The sequence below is a fragment of the Lactuca sativa genome, chromosome 9 (assembly GCF_002870075.4).
Source record: "Lactuca sativa cultivar Salinas chromosome 9, Lsat_Salinas_v11, whole genome shotgun sequence".
In the NCBI taxonomy this organism is placed as follows: Eukaryota; Viridiplantae; Streptophyta; class Magnoliopsida; order Asterales; family Asteraceae; genus Lactuca; species Lactuca sativa.
In genome coordinates this window covers 55475439-55497145 of record NC_056631.2, presented here as the reverse complement: position 1 = coordinate 55497145, position 21707 = coordinate 55475439, and the positions used below count along the sequence as shown (strand labels likewise).

Genomic DNA, 21707 nt, shown 5'->3' with positions numbered 1-21707 from the left:
TAGTTAAATTTGATGGTATTTATCAATTATATTTAATTCAATAATATATATTAATCACTTTCTTAAAATAAGTGAAATGATTGGCCCACATTTATGCATACAATAATATAATAATTACTTTGAATATAATAACCTAAGCATATATATATATATATATATATATATATATATATATATATATATATATGTGTGTGTGTGTGTGTGTGTGTGTGTGTGTGTGTGTGTGTGTATATATATATATATATTGAATTGGTTGATACGATACTATAGCGGTATTGAAAATTTTGTATAACTCTCCTACTATTATTACTCAAGTGGGTTTGGTACTACCAACCAAACATGGTGGCTACTAACATTTTTGGTTCGGTTGGTAACATCTTGGTTTGTTTTTTGTGGTATATATTTGACAGTCTTGAGTAGATGTTTGGTATGTCTTTTATTAGGTTTTATAAGAGGTTTGTTCTGACTCAGTTAGATTCATATTGCTTGATGTTATAATTGGAAGTCTCTTATTCGGTCATATAACATCTGAGATACCTCTTATTGAGTCTAACTCAATCAACCATTGAATTAATTAGATTTGACTCAATCAGTAACTATTAAACAACTCCTAAATGAATAACTGGCTACATTCTAAAAAACTAAAAGAAAAAAGAATCAGATGAAAATGTTTCTCCTCTTTTAAGAAGTAAAAAAAAATACAGTCTACGAAACACATCTATATAAAAAGATGTGGACTAAACATCTACAGTCTTCAAGAAAAGACTATTTGTTTTTTAAAATTTACAGATTGCATAAAACAACAAACTTTTTTAATAAAAGAGTTGTTAAGGTGATAGTGGGATTGATGGTTAAGAGTACCGACATGGCAACAGATCCAACGAGTCATGGTATTGCCTATTGAAGACAACTGCAAAGTTTACCTCTCTCTCTCTCTCTCTCTCTCTCTCTCTCTCTCTCTCTCTCTCTCTCTCTCTCTCTCTCTGTTATGTGTAACTCATATAAAATTGCAAGAAAACGTATTTTGTATGTTTTTAATTATTTTGTGAATTAGTTTTTATGTTATTAATTAGTTTGTATTTATTTAAAAAATAATAATAATAAGTAAGTTGAAAGGGATGAAAAAAAATGATGTTTATGTATTATTCATTGTTGGATCAAAATGATGAAAATGAAAAGAAAAAAGAATGATATGACAATGATCTAACAAATAAGTTGAGAGGGATGAAAAAAAATAAATACCTTCCATCCTTATCAATTACAAAATTTTGACTCTGGGTTTTAATTGTTTATGAAACGTGATTCATGATGATCTTTTAAAAATTATGCACTACAAAAAAGGTTATTTAAAATTCGAATCCCACATACTTTATAATTTAAGGTGACTAATGTTCTAAAAGAAGAAGATAAAATAAATTTATGAACATCACTTACGCACATCTTTCTTTTTCTTTTTTTAATTTTTTTCTACTTTAACGAGATAGAGTTTGTAAACCCAGTGAAACATAATTTACTTTTCTGTGTTTAGATCCTTATTTTTATTATGTTTTGTGAACGAAGAAATAATAGTTTTCAACATGTCCTTGTATTATTGTGGATCAAAACATCGAAAAGAATGTAAATACCAAATTATAAATGTATTTACGCATATATATATATATATATATATATATATATATATATATATATATATATATATATATATATATATATATATATATATATATATATATATATATATATATATATATATATATATGTAACATTTTTTTTGTAACTATGGTGTCAAGTTTTTTAATATCCAAGTCTATATGGTTTGTACATACGTATCATATATATTTTAAAATATACACATCAACAATAAAAAAAATTCATATGGCCCATAATAAAATTTTAGTGACATTAAAAAGAAACTAAAACTCAAATTTTACACTTTTTGATAAAAATACCAAATATCATTTTGACAACTTAATAACCCTCATAGAAAATGAATTGTATATATTTGATTGATTCAAGCAATCATGTATTATTGGATAATTAATTATAAGGGCAGGCTGAGGATTGGCCTTTATTGATACTTTTATAGAGGGATCTAAAGAATTTAATTATAGAATCTTATTCTATGGGAGGATGTTGGTGGGTGCTATTGGATATGGAATCATCAAACTATACTTAACTTCCATTTAACCTCCTTATACTTTCCCAATGTTTTCATATAACATTTACCTTATACAGTGGATAGTTCACATTTTGCTCACACCGGCATTTTTTAGAAAGAAAAAAAAAACAACGTCAATTGAAGGTGGTGGTGGTGGTGGTGGTAACGGGTAGCAACGCGCAAGCGTATAACTCCCAATAACGGTAAAGGGGAGCGGTGTTTGTGCATTATAACACCCAAAAATGCTCCGATAGACGTTGTCCATACCCATAGTCTTAGGAAAATGACATTTAAGTGATACATCTCACGATAAGAGCTTGTAAGCTGTAACACTTGATGTTCTCAGAAACAAGTTTGCATAAATATATACCAATAGCACGTTAAGATTAAATGTTGACTCTGAATGAATACACATATTTTCATGGGGGTGTTCGGACATACAATTTTAAATGATAATTTTAAAATGACGAAGAAATTTATTTGTTATTAGAATAACTGTAAAAATTTAATTTTGAAATGGTGACGGATAGAAATCCTCAACCAAAAGTTGAAAGCTTAAATCACATATTATTACACCTAAAAGTTGTCACCTCATCATCTTAGTCATATATGGTGTAGTAACATCAAGTGTGAAAATGAACAATACCAAATAACATGTTATAATACCATCTGATTTCCATGCCATCATTTATTTCTTTACATTTTTTGTTTTTTGAATAATTATAAAAAACAAATCAGTTAATAAAACATGATATTTTAATAAATCCTAAATTAAACATAATATTTACAACAAAGGACAAAAACATTTAAAAAAACACACACACACACATTAAAAGACAAAAGAAAGTTACATTTTTCCCTAAATAGTTCATATTCGTTACCATCTTATATATAATTTGTCAAGTCTTCTCGAAGTTACCTGTGTTTTCGTTGTTCTTGATATCAGCGACTCTATGTAAATATTATGTTGTCTCGGGTTGATATTGATGTATAGGTCCCATAGCCGAATACTCCGTAATATTTCGTCATTTATCTTCAATCACCATGTTGTGCATTATGATACATGCATACATATCGCGTAGAGTTTCTAACTCATATGGTCGTATCACATGTTTAACTATGTGTCATTTTGATTTCAGAACCCCGAAAGCATGTTTCATGTCCTTACATGCTCCTTCTTGTTTTCTCTTGAAAAAATTGTCTCTTGGGTCTACCGAGTGTCGAAACACTTTCACAAACGTGAAATATGGTGGATATATTTCATTCGTAAGGTAATATCCAAACTTATACTCATGTACATTCACTGTGAAATGAGCATATGGTGTCTTTCCTGAAAAAAGATCATCGAATATTGGTGACTGATCAATAACGTTTACGTTGTTGTTGGAACCCGCAACCACAAGAAAAGAATGTCAAACCCATAAGTCTTGAGAAGCAACAACCTCTAATGAAGCGCTCCATGATGACCACTTGTGTGTTGGCATTTCCATGCCACAGGACAATTTCTCCATGTCCACTTTGTGCAACACATAGAGTTGTTTCATATCATTCAATGAAGGTTTGCATAAGTATTTGTCACCGAATGTTTTGACAACACCTCTCGACAATCTATACAAACTTTCTCGTGCAGTTCTCTCGTGTATTTTCATATAATCGTCAATAGAATCGGGTGACTCCCCCATAGTCATAAGCTTAATTGTCACAACACATTTCTGCAACCCTGTGAAACCTTGCTTACCTCTAGCATTGTACCTCATTTGGAAAAATTCATACCTAAACATATATTTAATAGGTACAATGGTGTATTTATTTTATCTAAAAGCTACATTATAATTTACAAAACTTGAAAGAAACGATATCTGATTTCCAATGCATTGACTATCCGTTCAAACATATTTTTTCACGAACGAAACCTTCTTTTGAAGTCGCTAGGTTGGTAGACACAATTATCCTCAAAATAATCGTTAACTAGATGTCTATGCCCTTATTCACGATCTCTGTTTAACATCGCACGTCGTGTGAGTAGTGTAGTTGGATCTGGTTGTAGTAGCACGTCCATAGAATATTGTTACATTATACTCACAAAGATATCGTCTTCGTCGTTATCATCATTAAACGAGTGAAACGGATCAAAATGATCTATTTTTTGTTTTGAATTATTGAAATTTTATATAAAATAGAAAGAGTTAAAAGAAAATGGTAAAAACTAAAGTTTTGATTATGTATTTATATAGGTAATTTTTTATTTTATGAAATATATTGTTTTTAAATGGTCCATTGCAAGCCAAATTGTAGAATTTTTCCCGTTACCGTCGCAACGCGCACCCGCGTAAGTCGTAACGCCAGAAAATGTGCACTCGGGGTGGTGTTTCCCCCATTCTAACACTGGTATTGTATGTCACTTTAGAAAAACACGGTTGGGCGTTGTCCATACCCAATAGTCTAAAAGAAAAGGTACATAGGTAAATTTCATTTTACTCTTTGATGGTTATCTTTATTGCAACGACTATAAAATTGATTATTAGCCGGGGTGGACCTAGGGGTGGTCCATGGTGATACCGGCAACCCCTAACTTTTCCGGCCGCAGTGGAATATTTTTGAAATTTTTTTTTCTACTACCGTGCAACTCCTATTATAAAATCTTGCGTCCGCTCTTGATTATTAGACTCTTAGTTAAATAGATAATCAGATTCAATCTATTTGTCCATATATCAAATAAATAATCAATTTCAAAACACACATACACCATATTTATAAACCTATGTCGTACGTACATACATCAACATAAACATATGTATTTATAGATACATAATGAATACATACATACATACATATGCATGCATACATGCTTAAACTTCATGCAAGTTTGGACGAAACTTGCTTCACCCTCCCATTTTGACACACAAGTGCGAGACGTATAACGTATTACATCTTATATGGGTGGGTTGGGTCAAGCTCATACACAAATCGTACATTGTTTACCCTAGGAAGAGCATGTACCACGCCAAATCGCCAATAAAGGTTTGGTTGACCAATCCCAACTTTGTCAAACTGTTATGTGGTTGATATGTGTTCCATCCTTATTCCTGCTTATAAGATACCAATCATCATCGGATGATGACCATATCATGCTTCTTTTTGTCCATGTAATTTCTTGTAGAATATTTGTAAACACCTACACATGTACAAATTTTGAGAGAATTTGAGCCGATTGCCATATAGATTAGGAAGATGACCTAAATAATACATCACGCATGAGACCACATTTGAAACATAAGTATTCCGAAACGGACCAATTCCAAAATAGATGACCATTTTGTTATATATATAGTTTTTTGACAATTAAATGAAAATACAGGGGTGCTTAAAGTAATGATTTCACATATGAATCTTTCAATTGGATATCGATGGAGTTATAAAAAACCAATAAAAAGGGTGAAGTAAGCAAGGCAAAGAAGAATGGCTTGAATCCACGTCGATACCCGCTCAATGGGTGCGCATTACGCCATTATCGTTTTCCCCAGATAAAAGTTGACGCCAAATCTTGATTTCCAAGAGATTCTTTTTGTAAATCTTGTATTTTATGCTCTAAATGTTGTACTGTTATTTGGGTTTAGAGCTTTTTGCTCTGGACTCCAGGAACTACCATATATATAAAGGGAAACATTGTTGAGCAGGGCGGTATTCACCATTGTTAAAACTTTGTTTTCTTGTGCTTTAAACTGTTTCATTACTGTTGTTTAGTGAGCACAATTTTTGTCGTTGATCTTCGGTTTCTTCGTTGTGTGTGATTGTTTGATTCATTTATGAGTAGTTTTTGGATGTAAGCGAAAAGCTAGTTTATCGTGGTTAGGGAGACGTTGTGGTGAAGGAATGGTGATGGAAGGAGGAGATACCGAGAGTTGTTGTAGTAGCAGAGCTTCGGAGGCGTCGCCGGCAGCGGTTGCGAGTAGGAAGCGGAGACCGAAGGTAGAGGTTTATCAGGAGGTTCTTCGCCGACTTAGAGAGTCGGATTGTGAAGAGGCATGTCAACCTGGTTTTGAAGATCAGCTATGGTCTCATTTCAATCGTCTTCCTGTTAGGTAATTTTGAATTCAGTCGTCTGAAGCCCTAAATTTCTCTTCATTCGAGTGATTCGTTATGGAATTTCTCAATATATTGCATCATCAAATGAAGACAATTCTTCAAAACAAGGTGATTGTGTCAAAACTTACTGCAATTCGTCAGATGTTCAGCTGGTATTTTTTACAAACAGTTGGTGTACGAAATTCACATACTAATTTTATCCCGTTTTTGAATTTGAATCCTGTTCTTCTACACTTTCATTCTTCTTTTGGAATCTAAAGTACGTTAAAATTCGTAAAGCATAATTTCAATAGTAGAAAAGGCAATGGTGTGTATATTCCTAATTTCTTATTACCTACTCTACTCCATCCTTTCAGGAAAGATAGATACTTTGACCATGGAGGTGAAAACCGACCAATTTCAATTTTCATCCATTAAACTTGATGTGCTTCATAAATTATCTCGACAAGTTTTGCATCAACCTTTTTCAACAACTACTAGAATTGGAAAATTTCTTCTGTTGAATCTATAACACATTTGAAGCTCAAGTTGTCTCTAGAAAATACTATATTTGACCTTAAAAGCTTAAGAGTGCATATATTTTACTCGAAATTGACAAAGTCTTGTTTTTTTATGCTCACCAGTCTAATTTGATGGCAAACTTGTCGTTTTCAAATGTGTTAAAATATACCCAAATTATTGTAGTAGTTGTGGAGAGCTTGTTGTTGGGATCTTTAGTCAAAAGCAGATTCTCAAGTATTTTAAACAGTAAATTTATTCTTGTATCCCCTTCACAAAGCTACAATTACTTAAATTTACAGCAGTTGATTTCTTGGGATCCAATGATCATAACTCTGGTGCCATTTTCTTCATTATTCTTATCACTAATATCATAAAAAATCTTTGTAGATATGCTTTGGATGTGAATGTTGAAAGAGCACAAGAAGTTCTTATGCATAAAAAGTTATTACACATGGCACATGACCCAACTACTAGACCTGCATTTGAAGCTCGCCTTATTCAGGTATGGAAAATAATAAACAATAAATGTATTAATGTAATATAAATGGTGTTGATTACTTGATTTAATGTACAAAGTTTTAAAAAACTTTATCATGCAGTTTCATTCTAGCACTGATGAAAATGGTGGTGAGTCTAATTCAAGCTATACACAGATGAAAGATGCTCAAATTTCTATCCATCCACTCAGGAAAAGGCATGATTTGAAAAATTAACACCTAAATCTTGCTTTCAAGTTATAACACAAAATAATATTTATTAAAAACTTTTTAATTTTTTTTTTTTTACAGCAATCATCCACCACCTGCATTTGGTGTAAAATCTGCTTTTGAGGCCAATAAATCAAATCAAGAAGGTGGAATCAAAGTTATGAGTGCAAACCAGCACTTATTTCGGTAATATTCTGAAAGGTTTGATTCTATTTGATCATTATGTTTTTGTTTATTTGTTTTTTTTTTCTGCTCAATTCTTTGTGTGTATTCTTAATTATTTTTGTGATATAACAAGACTTTCAAACTCATGTAGGCCTTTGCATGAAATTACAATCTCAACAAATGATAAGCCTAAACTCCTATGTAAGGTAATTACATTTCCTTTTTTTTTTTACTTATAAATACATTTATATACAACAGTTATTGTATTAAATATTAACTATAACTATAATCTCCTTTCATTATGATTTGTATTCAGTTGACTTCACTTCTCTCTGAGATCGGCTTGAATATTCAAGAAGCTCATGCCTTTTCAACAACCGATGGTTACTCATTAGATGTCTTTGTTGTTTATGGTTGGCCTTATGAGGTATTTCACTATATTTATCTATTAAATATGATAAAAAAAAAATTCAAAATTTTAATCCTTCTTTCAGAAATTGTAATTTATTTCCACATATTTGTAGGAAACTGAGAAACTCAAAGATGTACTAGCAACGGAATTACCAAGGGTTGAGGTGGTTAACCTCCTACCTTTTTAGAGCCATTTTTTATGATTAGCATTAGGAGGACATTTACGTCTTTTGCACAAACAAAACATCTAGACCAAGTCTTTATTCCACCTTTTTGGGTGGGACCCTAAAACCCTGTAACCCTAAACCCTAAAAGGCTAAAACCCTAAACCCTGAACCCTAAACAATGAAACACAGTACAACCTGTTTTGTCTTGTTATGTCCTGTATAACAAACAGGGCCCACATTTTTGTTTCTTACATGTTGAAATTGACTGCAGGATATACCATGGTCAAAAAATTCACAAGTGTCACCTTTTAAGGAGTTGGAGAAAAAGAATTTTCAAGAAAGTGTAAAGATGCCTGTGGATGGAGCTGATGTTTGGGAAATTGATGTTAAACTTTTGAATTATGAATACAGAATTTGTGGTGGATCATATGGTGATTTGTAAGTTAAAGTTATCCACAAGTTATGTATCACAAAATTCATAACTACAAAATATCATTTTTATAATTATTATTTGTTTCTTTATACACAGGTATAAAGGTACATATTGTACTCAAGATGTGGCCATAAAATCTCTCAAAGACGATTATTTAAACGAAAATGTGAAGAGAGAATTCGCTCAAGAAGTCTATATAATGAGGTTTGTTACATTCATTTCCCCCCTTCAAGGGCTTTTTAGGTATTTTACATGTTTTTTCATAATTGCAGGAAAATTCGGCACAAAAACGTTGTGCAATTTATAGGAGCATGTACAAAACCTCCAAATCTTTGTATAGTTACAGGTGATTAATTATAAATAATTCCTCTTCACCGTAGAAAAATAATTTTTTGAAATTTGAATTTTGGCCCTGAAATCTTTTTTTTTTTAGAATATATGACAGGTGGAAGTGTGTATGATTTCCTACATAACCAAAAAGGTCATTTTGATGTGCCAGCTGTACTCAAAATAGCAATTCTTGTTTCAAAAGGAATGAATTACTTGCATGAAAATAACATAATCCACAGGGATCTTAAAAGCGCCAATCTTTTGATGGATGAAAATGGAGTAAGCAAACTAAAATTCTTCTAAATTGCTTAATTTCTTTATGAATTCATATTCCATTTTTTTAAATTTCTTTAAATTATTCTCATTCTTTTTTCACAGATTGTTAAGGTTTCTGATTTTGGGGTTGCTAGAGTGCAAAATAAATCTGGAGTTATGACTGCAGAAACTGGAACTTATCGATGGATGGCTCCAGAGGTTATAATTTTTTACCATAATATCAATTACTTTAATAAATTATATTGTCTATATTGATAAAAAAAAGTATATAATATGTTTTAACAAAGGTATATAATATTTGTATTGTTGAAGGTTATTGAACACAAGCCATATAATCACAAGGCAGATGTCTTCAGCTTTGGCATTGTCTTGTGGGAGCTTTTAACACGGAAGGTTTGACCAAAGTCAAAATAAAAAAAAAATAAAGAAAATGGAATTTAATATTTGATCAAAAAGACATAAACCAACTAATCTTTATTTTACGGGTTGACATGGCAGCTTCCATATGCAAACTTGACTCCACTTCAGGCAGCAATAGGTGTGGTCCAGAAGGTATATATGTTCCCATAATTACCAAAATGCCACAGGTTTAGTGATGTTAATTATTTGAAATATTGCTTTAAATTTCAGGGTTTAAGGCCTGTGATTCCAAAGCATACTCATCCAGGGATTGTGGGACTACTTGAGCAATGTTGGCAGCAAGATCCGTCTTTGAGGCCGGAATTTTCCGAGATAATCACAATCTTGATGAATTTGTCTAAGATGGTAAATATTTAAGGAGTCTTTCAATGATAAAGGGTATTTATGTCTTTTCCACACAACTCACGTGTCAACTATTTGGGTGTGACAAAGAATTGTAATTTTTTGTCTCATTCACATCTGTGGCATGTCTGTGTCTGTTTGTTGTGTGTTCTGTTATGTCATGCGTAAGAAGTGGGACCTACATGTAGGTACTAGAAGAGAAAAGATCTATCAAGAGAAGAAATATTGTAGAAGCGGATGATGTATGATGTATGATGTATGATTACCACGTCCTTTGAATAGCGTGTAAGTTTGAAAAGTAACATAATAGGTAACTTCACGATGTTTCAATAATTTAGTTATGTTAGTTGTGTATAACATTGTTTCTTGTTGTACCATTTCTTTGGGTTCCTAGACTATGTGAAAATGAATTTGGGTAGCTATGAGGGAGAGGTTTTTAGCAATGCTTGTGAAAAGTTGTTAGTACGATGTATAAACATATAAGCATACACGAGCATACGATTTGTATCTATAATGTATCATATATCGTTATGAGAAGTTTGATGGAAAGATTTTTTTTATAAGATGAATTTCGTTGGTGTTTTGAAGGAAATGGTACTAATGTATGTGATTTAAAATTAATCGCACTAGTGGCAAACACGGTCGATTTGTAGGAACTCGGTTTAATCAAACTTATAACCAAATATCACATTTTAGTTGAAATACAATAGTTGTAGGGGAGGGGTTTGAGTTATTTTGGCGTGAATGTCTTCCTAAGCATATCTTAGGGTGGTCGGAAGTGACGACAAGGTCTAATAGCTTTGATTCGATTTTTTTTATTTCTCATCGACTGTATGGATGAAATATCTAATTGAATGTAATCTTTATTATAGACCTAAGTTGCTATGTTATTACAAAATAAGTTCTTGGCAAGGCATGTGAGTTGAAAGTAGTTCTTAAAATCACAAAACAAAATGAAGACAAAGAAAAAGTGATAAGAGTTAACAAAATACATGTTGGGTGTTCTAAATTTTGAATGTGTCACATTGGCAAAGTTAAGCATGTATTCTTCCCCGAAAGTGTAAAATGTTTTAGAATGGGACTGTGAACTCACTTCCGAAGTGTGCTTTTAAATATCGTGTTTTTGTTGAAAGCGTCGGATTGCGTCGAAAATCAAACAGGCTGCGTTTCACTGGATTTTTGGTCGAAATAGGTGGTTGGCTGCTGGAAATATTTTGCCAGAAAGAGGTCTCTAGTCGCCGAAAAACGTCGACGGTGGGTTGTCGGCAGGAAAATGCAGCGTTTGGAGTTGGCAGTCGGAGTGGGAGGCAGGGGAGGGTCGTCGGAGGTTAAGTCAGAGCTGGGGTAGGTCGGTGGGTTGATCAATGGTGGTTGTGGCAACACATGGTGGTTGGCGGCGACACCAACAGTGGCTCGCGATGGCTCGTCGGCCGGAAAACGGGATATATATATATATATATATATATATATATATATATATATATATATATATATATATATATATATATATATATGGAGAGAGAGAGAGAGAGAGAGAGAGAGAGAAAGAGAGAGAGAGAGACCGGGAGAAATCGAGAGAGAAATGTGAGAGAGAAAGACCGGATGCACTTTCTATTTAGAGTAACATATCTTGGGTGACTTGTGTGGCCGAGAGCGTGCCGTGTGGTGCGTTCTTGGACCACGTGTCCCATGCGCCCTGATCCGACTTCTCGCGAAAATTTTCAAGTTGAAGCGTTGTTGTATTCGATTTTACCTTCGTAGAACATAAAAATATTCACCTAACGGGTTGCGCAACTAGGTGAATGAGTCGTCTGAAAGTACATTAACGGTGGATTCCCATTCGTTGCGATTCGACTATATTTGCAAAGTGTCAGTTTTTTTGTGAAACGGAAAAGTTAGCAATTAAATCAAATACTAGACCTTTTCTTTATTTGCAAAATGTTAATCCGTTTTTGTAACGAGTTGCGTAGCTAACTTAATGAACCATTTGAAGATTCATTAATGGGAAAGACGATATTGCTTTGTCTTAATCTTATCCACAGTAGTGTTGTTGTTTTTCGGGCAGAAAAAGTTAGTATAATCAAATACTAGATTCAACGGTGATTAAGGGAAAATTGTTTGAAGTTCCAAATTCATAGTTTAAGGCACCTAGCAAAATGTTTGAAGTTTCATTTTTACGATTATAGGTCGTTGACTGTCGCTCAACTGTCACTCAAATGTCTGTTTTCTTCGGATTGTCATAATTTTTGCATACGAACTCTGTTTTTGACGTTCTTTATATCCGTGGTTTCGTAATTTTGTTTATTTTTGTTTAGTGTATCATATATGCATGATAATACTTAATACATATATTATTTAAATCATATGTATCAAATCATTACTTTTGTATAATGAAATATATTTGGTCATCAACGATCTATACTCATCGAAGACTTAAATGATATTTCATATGCATTTCCAAGCGTAAACTTTATTTTCATTAAAATGAATGGAATATGTTACATTAAGTCTTTTATTATGTTCATAGAAATTGTTATCGACGAACGTTAACCTAATTTTTACGATTGTCACAAATATGTATTCTTAAGCTTTAGATAGAATTCATTATGATCATAGACTGATGATGGTGAAAGATGGTGTGTTTAAATATGGCCTAATTCCTTTTAAGTTTTTTTATTCTTGGATGGAATTAAACAGCTTTGATGTCATGGTTTGTAGAGCTTGGCATTCTTGTCCTTCGAATTTTATGAAATCTAATAAGTTCGTTAAATTCAAAAACTAACTCAAATATTTTACTTTCAAGTTAAAGTCATGAAACAAGAATTATAATGTGGAAAGAAATGCATCTAAAAAGAACATTCAAAGTAGGTTGATAAATATTAATAAAGAGACAGATATGGGAAGAGGGTCTTGTCAAATTGCTTGAAGAGAAAAGAGGTCTAATTGCTATTTTGGATAATATTGAGAAGATCAAGTTACTTGATATTGCTAAAGTTAACATCTTTATTTGGATACTTATTCTTAATCGGTTGCCAACCGGATGTAACCTTGCTAGTCATGTGATTGATTTGATCGCTTTATCATGTCCATGTTGTGGTGAGGTTCAGGATGACATGGAGAATTTGTTCTTGAAATGGTCTTTGGTTCGTTAGCTTTGGCAAAAGTTTGCGGACTAGGTTGATGAGATGGTTCCAACTTTTGATTCCATTGATGCTTTGTTTCAATGGATTGATGGCCAAGTTGTTGCAAACTTTGGCAGATTGCTCATCGAGACGGCTTGTTTTACTTTGATTCGGGTCCTTTGTACGTATCGGAACGTGCTTGTTTTTAGGAACATGGAGTACATAAGAGAGCTTATCTTTGATTCCTATAACACCTGGTTTTGAAAGTGTTGGATTGTGTCTTCGGAGGCTAAGGGCATACACGTAATTTGACATCTCAATCTTCTAGGGAGTTTGGGTTCTTGTTCAGGAAGTTTTTAGGTAACGATGAGCTGTTAGAAGCATAGGGCTTCTCGCCACCTTTTTGTGGATATAAAGTTCGTCGGAAACGAACTTAAAACGACGAAGTTATAGCACTTTGAAGTTATTGGCAATATTGGTCCCTAATGGAGAAAAGTGGCAAGAAGGTACCATGCATGCAAGGTGATAGGCGGGAAAGTACGCCCAATGTAAGCTGGGGTACGCCCAGCGTAGAGGAGTAAAATGGATGAGGGTGGTTTGTGAGTACGTTAGGCGTACATAAAGGTATATGGGGTGTACTCCATTCAAACTAAAACCCTAAATTTTAGGGTATGCCACTATAAAAGGAATAATATGTCTCAATGGTTAGCCTCCATTTCACCCTTAGACAACTACCACGAAACCTTAATCCTTCTTTGAGTGTTCTTGGATCTTAGAAGGCCATTAGAGAGCATTTTGGTGTTGTGGATCCATTTTCCAAGCAAGTAAAGAGTAAAGCAAGGTGGTGGTTCAAAGGAAAAGTTGTAGATCCGAGATTGCTGTTTCATTTCAGACCATCTTGAGGTATAAAGTCTTAAACTTTCCTCTTTAATGCTTAGATCTATTATGTTGAGTTTTTGGACTTTCTGATCCCAATGATGGAGCTTTATGGTTCAAATCTGATTCCTAGGCTTAGAGTCACCACTCTCAGTGCTAAATGAGTCCCTAAGGCAGAAAGTTGCCATCTTGAATATCGTAGTGGGTTCATGCATGAGTTAAGATCACTTTCATGAAAGTAGAATACTATTTTTGGATTTTGGGCTTATTTGGGTCATGTAAAGTCACCAAGTCAGTGACTTTATGGATTAAGACATTTGGATCTGTGATTATAGCCTTTGGAATAGAGAATTAAATGTTTAATGAGAAAAGTTGCTTAACATAGCAATACGCGCAGCGTACAAGCCATACAGCCTGTACGCTTAGCGTATAGAGGAGTACACCCCACGTACTCATCAGATGTAGGCTTTGCGTGTTTTGGGCCTCGGGTTGGGCCATACATTGCACTTTGTTTCTTTGGGCCTTATTGGGCCACCAGAAGCCATATTTTTTGGGCCAAGAATATGTTTGGGCCTTAGGGCAAGTCCTATTAAAGGGGTGGGCCCAATTTAGCAAATTGGGCCATTAGTGGGCCACAAGTAGGCTTGGGAAGCCTATATAGTGTTGGGCCTTTCATATTATGGTTTTGGGCCTTAGGTTGAGGCCCATATGAAGGGATTGGGCCCAATTGAAAATTAGGCCATATATATTGGGCCTTGAGTAAGTGTTTATCTTTTGGGCCAAGGTTGGGTAGAGTTCATTTTGGGACAAGGGTATGTGAGGGGTAGAATGGTCTTTTACCCCTGTGAGGACTTATGGTTAGGTTATAAGAATCCCAGACTTATCTAATATGTATGATGATCAGTAGCTCAGGGAGTCGAGACACCAACAGTTCGGGGATCTATCATCTAGCAACCATAGGTTTATTCGCGGGATTCTGCAGTCAGCTTTGCGAGGTGAGTTTTCTCCTGTAGGAACGGGTCGAAGGTACCAATGCCAGCCCGTTTAGGTATGTTAGTATGTTTCCGGACTTCGGTCTGATGTCGGGGCAAGCCCGAGGAATGTTTATATGATTTTGGATTTTGGTCCGATGTCGGACGGGGCCCAAGGAATGTTTATATGTATGTTTCCGAACTACGGTTCGATGTCGAGTGGTACCCGATGAAGGAATGCATGTTTAGTTATACTTGTTGTCTTTGTGATACTTGTATGTGCGTGGTAAGTAGGTGAGTGTGGACGGGGTCCCGTATCTCATCACTAGCTGAGTGTGGACGGGGTTCCATATATCATTATTAGCAGAGTAGGGCAGGGCCCATGATAGGCGAGGCCTTAGGACGAGAATATATAGTACCGTGTATGATTCTTTATATGCTAGTATGATTATATGTTATTGTATGTATGTGTATAGCGGGCATGGCCCAGAGATAGGCGGGGTCTGGTAGAAACAGATCTATATACCGATCGGGGCCTGATGCCGGACTCTGTCCGATGTCGGGCGGGGCGGGGGTCCAGGCTATGTGATTATGTGTATGATATGTGGTAGCTTGGGGAGAGTCACTAAGCTTCATACTTATAGTTTTCAATTTTGGTTTCACGTACTTCCGTTAGCAATGTGAAAAGCTTGGGATGACTGCAGTGCACACATCATTGTTTAGTCTGTGATGTTTTTACTCTGATATGTTTTGACAGATGTTTATGATATTTTGAGATACATGACTTATGATTTTTATGTGATAAATTGTTAGCTATGGTTTTATTAATGATTTAAAATAAAAATTTTGAACCGTATTTTTGGGATGTTTAAATTCCACTGTTTCTTTTTCGTTTAATTGGTTTGGTAGTAGGAACCGTTTAAAAAAAAAAAAAAAAAAAAAAAAAAAAAAAAAAAACTGAAATAGATGGATACAAAATCCACTCATAAACTAATTGTTTGTTCCCTTTTACTGGCGTTTAGTTAGTTTTGAATACATATAACCGTTAAAAAAATCATTAGTATAACAAGTAACGTAGCGTGTTAATACTATTGTCAGTATATTCTCACTCTCCCTATCTAATATTCATGCCCCTACCTATCATGGGCGGACCCAAGAATTTTCCGAAGAAGAGACAAAAGAAAATTATAACTTTTTTATGGGGGAAAAAAATTTTGATGAGTCAAAATATATAATTTTGAAGGTTAATATATATATATTTAAAAAAAACCCTATTTTTAATGAATTTTTTTTGTTGTGGGGGCAATTGCCCCTCCTGCCCCCGCTGTAGGACCGCCCATGCTACCTATATAATAATATATTTTTATTTAGGTAGTGGGAATGATGATATGATGTTAGATGTGATTATATGTATGTGATTAGACTTAAAAACTTCTTAAAAAATCTATAAAATCCGTAGGGGTATAGATTTTGGTACATTTTACTACTTTCGTTATATTTATGTCATTTGATATAATTTTGTGTTTAAATTATTTGCTAAATACCAAAGATGAATATTATGGGTTCCTATTCAATTGTGTCAACCTCTCGGCCATTTTTATTAAAGGTGTTTAAAAATATTTGTATCCGATCCGAAAAATACAAAATCCGATTTAAAATTATCCGAAAATTCAAATATCCAAATTTCAGGTTCCGATTCATATAGCATTTTCGGATATTTCAGCTATTCAAAAATCCCAAAAAAAAAATAATCTTTTATTTTATTTTTTTAAATTATTAGTTTAGTATATTTATGTTTTTTATGAGGATTAGAGTTCCGTGTCAATGTTATAGCCGCAAAAACATATCTTCTCCCGAACACCTTCTTCGTTGACATCTTTTATGCTTTTCTTTTAGGATTTATAAGTTTTCTGGTTCAATATTTATTCAGAGTAATCTAGATTTTAATTTGCAAATGCTACAAATTCATGGGAATTGACTGTGGTGGTTTTTATGTTTGATCTTTACATTAATTTACATTTTGCTTGGTGGTGGTGGGTGATGATCTTTATGTTGCTGGTTTTTAATATTTGATTTGTAAATGCTACTCAACAAGAACGTCCTTTCCCAGTAACTATTTTCATGTTCTTGTATTTGATGCTTTAAAAGATTTGTTCTATGTTCTTTATAGAACTAGATTTTAAATTTATTTCAGATTTATTACAGTCTTTAAGTAAATCTAAACAAAGAAAATAAAATAAAATTTTGGATAATGGATTTTTGATATCCAAATCACTGAATCAGTATCTAAATTTCGGATAAAGGGCCCTAATTTTTACTATAGTATTTCATAATTATATGTACAATAAAATATATTAAATGTAATTATAAACATCAAATTATTTAAATAACGACTTAATTTTCTCAAATAATCAATTTGAAAACACACCTAAGGCAACACTTACCTATTATTAACTTATTCGACTCATTCGAACATTTCCTTTTATAACTCTTTTCTGGTATTTACTCATCAACTTATTTAACCCATTCAAATATTTCCATTTATAGCTATTTTCTCGCATTTACCCATCAACTTATTCCACCCATTCGAACATTTCCTTTTATAGCTATTTTCTTGTGTTTACTTTCAACTTGTTATTAATAAATACAAACCTATATTGTCCTTTTTCATAAATATGATACTATTATCACATTTGCATAAAGTATAAAACCAACTTTAACTTGTCAAATCAATTTCCAAATAATTAAATTTACGTTCCAACCAATATCCATGGTTTATCCAATTAAAGCTCTACAAAATTCCAAAAAAAATATGTATACTTGTTTTTCTACAAGAAATTGACAATATATAATTTTCCCCAAATCCAAGTCAAATTTACACCCATTAAATCTTTATTACCCTTTATTTTTTTTATACATGACCAAGTATTTTACATTGTATTTGACATATATTCGCTCAGTTGATACCAATGATACAAAAATAAAAAACTACTTCCCCCACCCAAAAAGGTGGAACAAGGACTAGCTTCAAGTCTCTATCTCTCGTTTATGCAAAAAGACGTAAATACCCTTTTTATCCACGTCATCAAAAATAGTTCTAAAAAGTTTGTCTAGTTTTATCCTATGTAACAAACTGGATCTTACAGTTGAGTACACATGACACAAAATGGGAACTATTACAAGAGTAATAATAGTCTACAACATTTTTTTTAAAAGAAAAAAGTTGAATTAGATTGAGATGATATTAAGGCATATGAAAAATGAAAGCCTAGAGCAAAATTTCAACAGGGAAGACACCCTATTGGTTTTTTTCCAATGACAAACAAAGGGATATAAATAAAGAATGAGTTAGTTAAGACAAAATATACACAATTACAAACCATTTAACTAACTTTATAATCCTCATGCAGAAAGCTCTCATAAAGTGTTCCATTTAATACCTTTTTAATATCATCCCAATTTTCCACCTGTTCACGTAATGGACCTTTATGTATCTTCACCTGCCTACTCTTAAGCTCCATTTGCGGTATCCTCAAAAAACGTTGCACGTCCTCCAATACCTACAAATAAACAGATAACAGATAACAACAAATAACAGATAACAGATAACAGGTAACAGGTAACATACAGTGTGGTTCTTGATAATGTCTTCGTAGTAAAGGATGATGTGGCGAGTGGTATTGAAGTATTCCAAAGCTTGTTTAACCATGTTGTCGGCTTGTTTAAGCTCGGGTATCAGTAGTGTTGTATTTATTGTGGGCTTGTAACTTGCTAGAATTTTAGCCTGACAACATTATAATAATAAATACTTTAGTAAAGAAACCACACACACACACACACACATACACACACAAATTACAAAATTGACCTCATCATGTGAATGCACGTGGGATTTGTGTTTTCCATTTAGAGGTTTAGCATTTTGGTCATAAGCATTTGCAAGTATTGAGATTCTTCTACGAAGAAGATTTCTTCTGAAAAGAAATATCATTGAAACTCCTTTCGCTTTAAAATATTCCACTATTGCTTCATGATTTTGCATTAAACCCTGAAATAAATTCGAAGTCAACCACTCACTAAAGTCAAATGATATATAGATGTTGCTATTATGAGTTATATATGATATATATGTATGAGAAATTAAGTAGTTTGGATGCAAGAAAGTATCACCTGATTAAGCATCCACTTCAAGCCCACTGCAGCTGTGCATTCATTCTTGGAAGCACTTGTCAACCAATCAAGATTGTAAATTTTGTCCAAAGTGTCCACAATTGTTGACATATTTGTCCTCCTTGGTTTAACTGAGAAGATCTCACCATTTGAGCTTACATTCATATGACTATTTAATAATGTCTCAAACCATCCACTCCCAGATCTTTGTGTTGATGAGATAACAAAGTATCGAACAGGATTGCATGCACATTCAGCCCTAATTATACCCCAAAGAGAACAATATCAGTAATTTTACATTTGCTAAAATGAGAGTGAAAGAAAGAAATTTGAAGCATACCGATTAAAAGTTGTGGGTTTGGGGAAATGGACATAAGGCCTCTCCCATTTTTCAACATTTGGCACTTCGCAAGGTTTGTCAACCACTTTAATGTCAATGAAACCGGCCTTTGTGAAGTTGCTAATTTGCTTTAGACCAATTGAACACATGAAAACCCCACATACCATGACAAAAGCTAACAAACTTATTCTCAACACCAAGGAGTTCTTTACTGGAGGTCTAACGATAAGCATATCCTGTAATTCAAAGCATTTGCAGGTATTTAGTGTTTGTTTTGTACTTGCAGCCAAGAATAAAGACATGAACATATAGAACAGAATCAAGATATTTGATATTGAATGAAACCAAAGAAAGGAAAAGAGAAAGGACTATAGATTGAATCAAGTGTACCTTAATGAAGAAGCATAGATCATCAGCCATTATTTGTTGAGGGAATTTAAAGTGGAAGAGAAAGGGAAATCATCTGGTAGCTCGAGTAGAAATTTCCCCTTTCCCAATTCTCTCTTGTTTTACTCATGTTTTTCCCATGTTGAATCTTTTGCTTCACATCAATATGCCTAGAGAGAAAAAAAGAAACGAAAAGAGGAGTGTCTCTTCAGTCTTCACGAGAATAACACTGTTACGAGATGACTTTTTGAACTGATCCACACTTTTCCCCCTTTTATCCTCTACAGATTTTCCTCCGGCTCTTTCGTTTCTGGTCAGTCAAAACTTCAACCAGATTCGAATCCAAATAGGAGATCGAAAGATAACTAGCTCAAAATCTCGAAACCAAAACCTGTCAGGCCTCAAATCGAGCTTCGAAAACCTGAAATAAAACAAAATAGAAGCTCAAGTAAACCATCAAAAGCTGAAATCAAAGAACATATTACGAGAAATCGAGAACAAAAGGAAGGTAGTCAACGCGTGCTACTTCCTGGAGCTGAAAGACAGAAGATGAGGGTTCCGTCTCGCTCTCCGAATGTTCAAATGAGTTCCGTAATGGCGATTAATTACAAAACAAAACTAATCGAAGATGTATAACGAGGAACCATCAGTCGAACCAAATCGAAATGCAACACATGAAAGATGGAAACAGGTTTTAACAGACGATTATCATACAAATCCTTTTGCAAATTCCTTGACGCTGATTCAGCTCTCCATTATAACACAACCTCACCTCTCAAATTTCACTAAAAACATAAAAGAGATAAAAACAAAACACATTTAACGAAGAGTGTACCTTGAAGATTAAAGCTGTTCAATGCGTCGATTGAATCAATGCAGTCATGAATGACTCCATACAAGTGGTTACTCGTCCTCACGATTGCTCGGTGTTGTTATCGATCGCACCGAAGATCCCTTCTTCTGCAATATTAAAGCCTAATCCTGTAAAATATATAATTTTTTATATTATGAATTTCTGAACACCGGCCCGGCCGGTAGGAGAATTGGGCCCAATCATGTCTTTCGGTTAAATGCATGAACTGAAGCATGATGCATAATTATTACATTACATTCCACTTTTAGTAATTTATTACATATCTTAAAAAAAATCTATTTCATAATACTTTTTACTTGCTAATAATTAGGTTTTTAGTATTTAGATTTTTTTTTAAAAGTGTATTTTCCTAACAAAAAGTTAAAAGTATAGTATCATACTTAGATATATTTAATAGAATATATTATCTTTAATGAAAAAATTAAAAGTATAATATTATTATGAGAGAGAGAGAGAATATATATAATATTTTAATAAATAAAAGAAAGTACACAAGTAATTTCTCATTTTCCTCTTATGAAAAGATGACATTAACAATACGTAAAATAATTTTTTATGACTTTATAGAAAAATATAATGTTTCCGCAAAAACCCAAATAAGGATAGGTGATATACTTTTGTTATTATTGCATTTGTATGCAACTTTAAAAAGGCGACTATGGTTGCAAAATAGCAAAAACAACAGCTTGAAATGCTTGAGCATTTTTGTCAATTGTTTTGACTTTTTTAAATATAACTCCTTTCATTATTATACACATAACAAATTTCGTAAAATATTAAAATCAAAGAAATTTGTTACAGAATTTTAATCTCTTATGCACTATTATATATCTTTTTTTTTCAAAAAATATGACTTAATAAACGAGATAACATGTAAAATGTTCTTTAAGAATTTGTTAATAACAATTGAAAAGTTGTGAAAACCAAAATCATAGTGTAATATCTTTAACTTTAATGTGATAGTCAATATA

General features: G+C 33.2%; 2 protein-coding genes across 5 annotated transcripts; one reads left to right on the top strand and one right to left on the bottom strand.

Annotated features, from left to right (window-relative positions):
- The first annotated feature begins 5604 nt into the window (after positions 1–5604).
- LOC111903871 (serine/threonine-protein kinase STY46) lies at positions 5605–10554 on the top strand. 3 transcript variants are annotated; one of them, XM_042898682.2, is made up of 16 exons: positions 5605–6240; positions 7133–7247; positions 7345–7439; positions 7534–7638; positions 7769–7823; positions 7934–8044; positions 8142–8192; positions 8467–8633; positions 8725–8832; positions 8901–8974; positions 9074–9237; positions 9337–9432; positions 9547–9627; positions 9733–9786; positions 9865–9999; positions 10185–10554. In XM_042898682.2, the coding sequence occupies exons 1-16, from the start codon at positions 6032–6034 to the stop codon at positions 10242–10244; spliced, it is 1680 nt and encodes a 559-aa protein (XP_042754616.1). In that variant the 5' UTR covers positions 5605–6031; the 3' UTR covers positions 10245–10554. The 3 variants fall into 3 exon arrangements, with proteins under 3 accessions (XP_042754616.1, XP_042754617.1, XP_023755394.1); XM_023899626.3 differs by having other exon boundaries at positions 5608–6240; positions 9062–9237; XM_042898683.2 differs by lacking the exon at positions 8142–8192 and having other exon boundaries at positions 5607–6240; positions 9062–9237.
- Positions 10555–18234: 7680 nt separating this feature from the next.
- On the bottom strand, positions 18235–20857 carry LOC111903870 (uncharacterized). Of its 2 annotated transcripts, none has more exons than XM_023899624.3 (7): positions 20698–20857; positions 19866–20283; positions 19476–19711; positions 19136–19394; positions 18834–19013; positions 18594–18749; positions 18235–18525 (listed from the first exon to the last, which is right to left on the bottom strand). In XM_023899624.3, the coding sequence occupies exons 2-7, from the start codon at positions 19893–19895 to the stop codon at positions 18349–18351; spliced, it is 1038 nt and encodes a 345-aa protein (XP_023755392.1). In that variant the 5' UTR covers positions 19896–20283; positions 20698–20857; the 3' UTR covers positions 18235–18348. The 2 variants fall into 2 exon arrangements, with proteins under 2 accessions (XP_023755392.1, XP_023755393.1); XM_023899625.3 differs by lacking the exon at positions 20698–20857 and adding an exon at positions 20380–20588.
- Between the last annotated feature and the right edge of the window lie 850 nt (positions 20858–21707).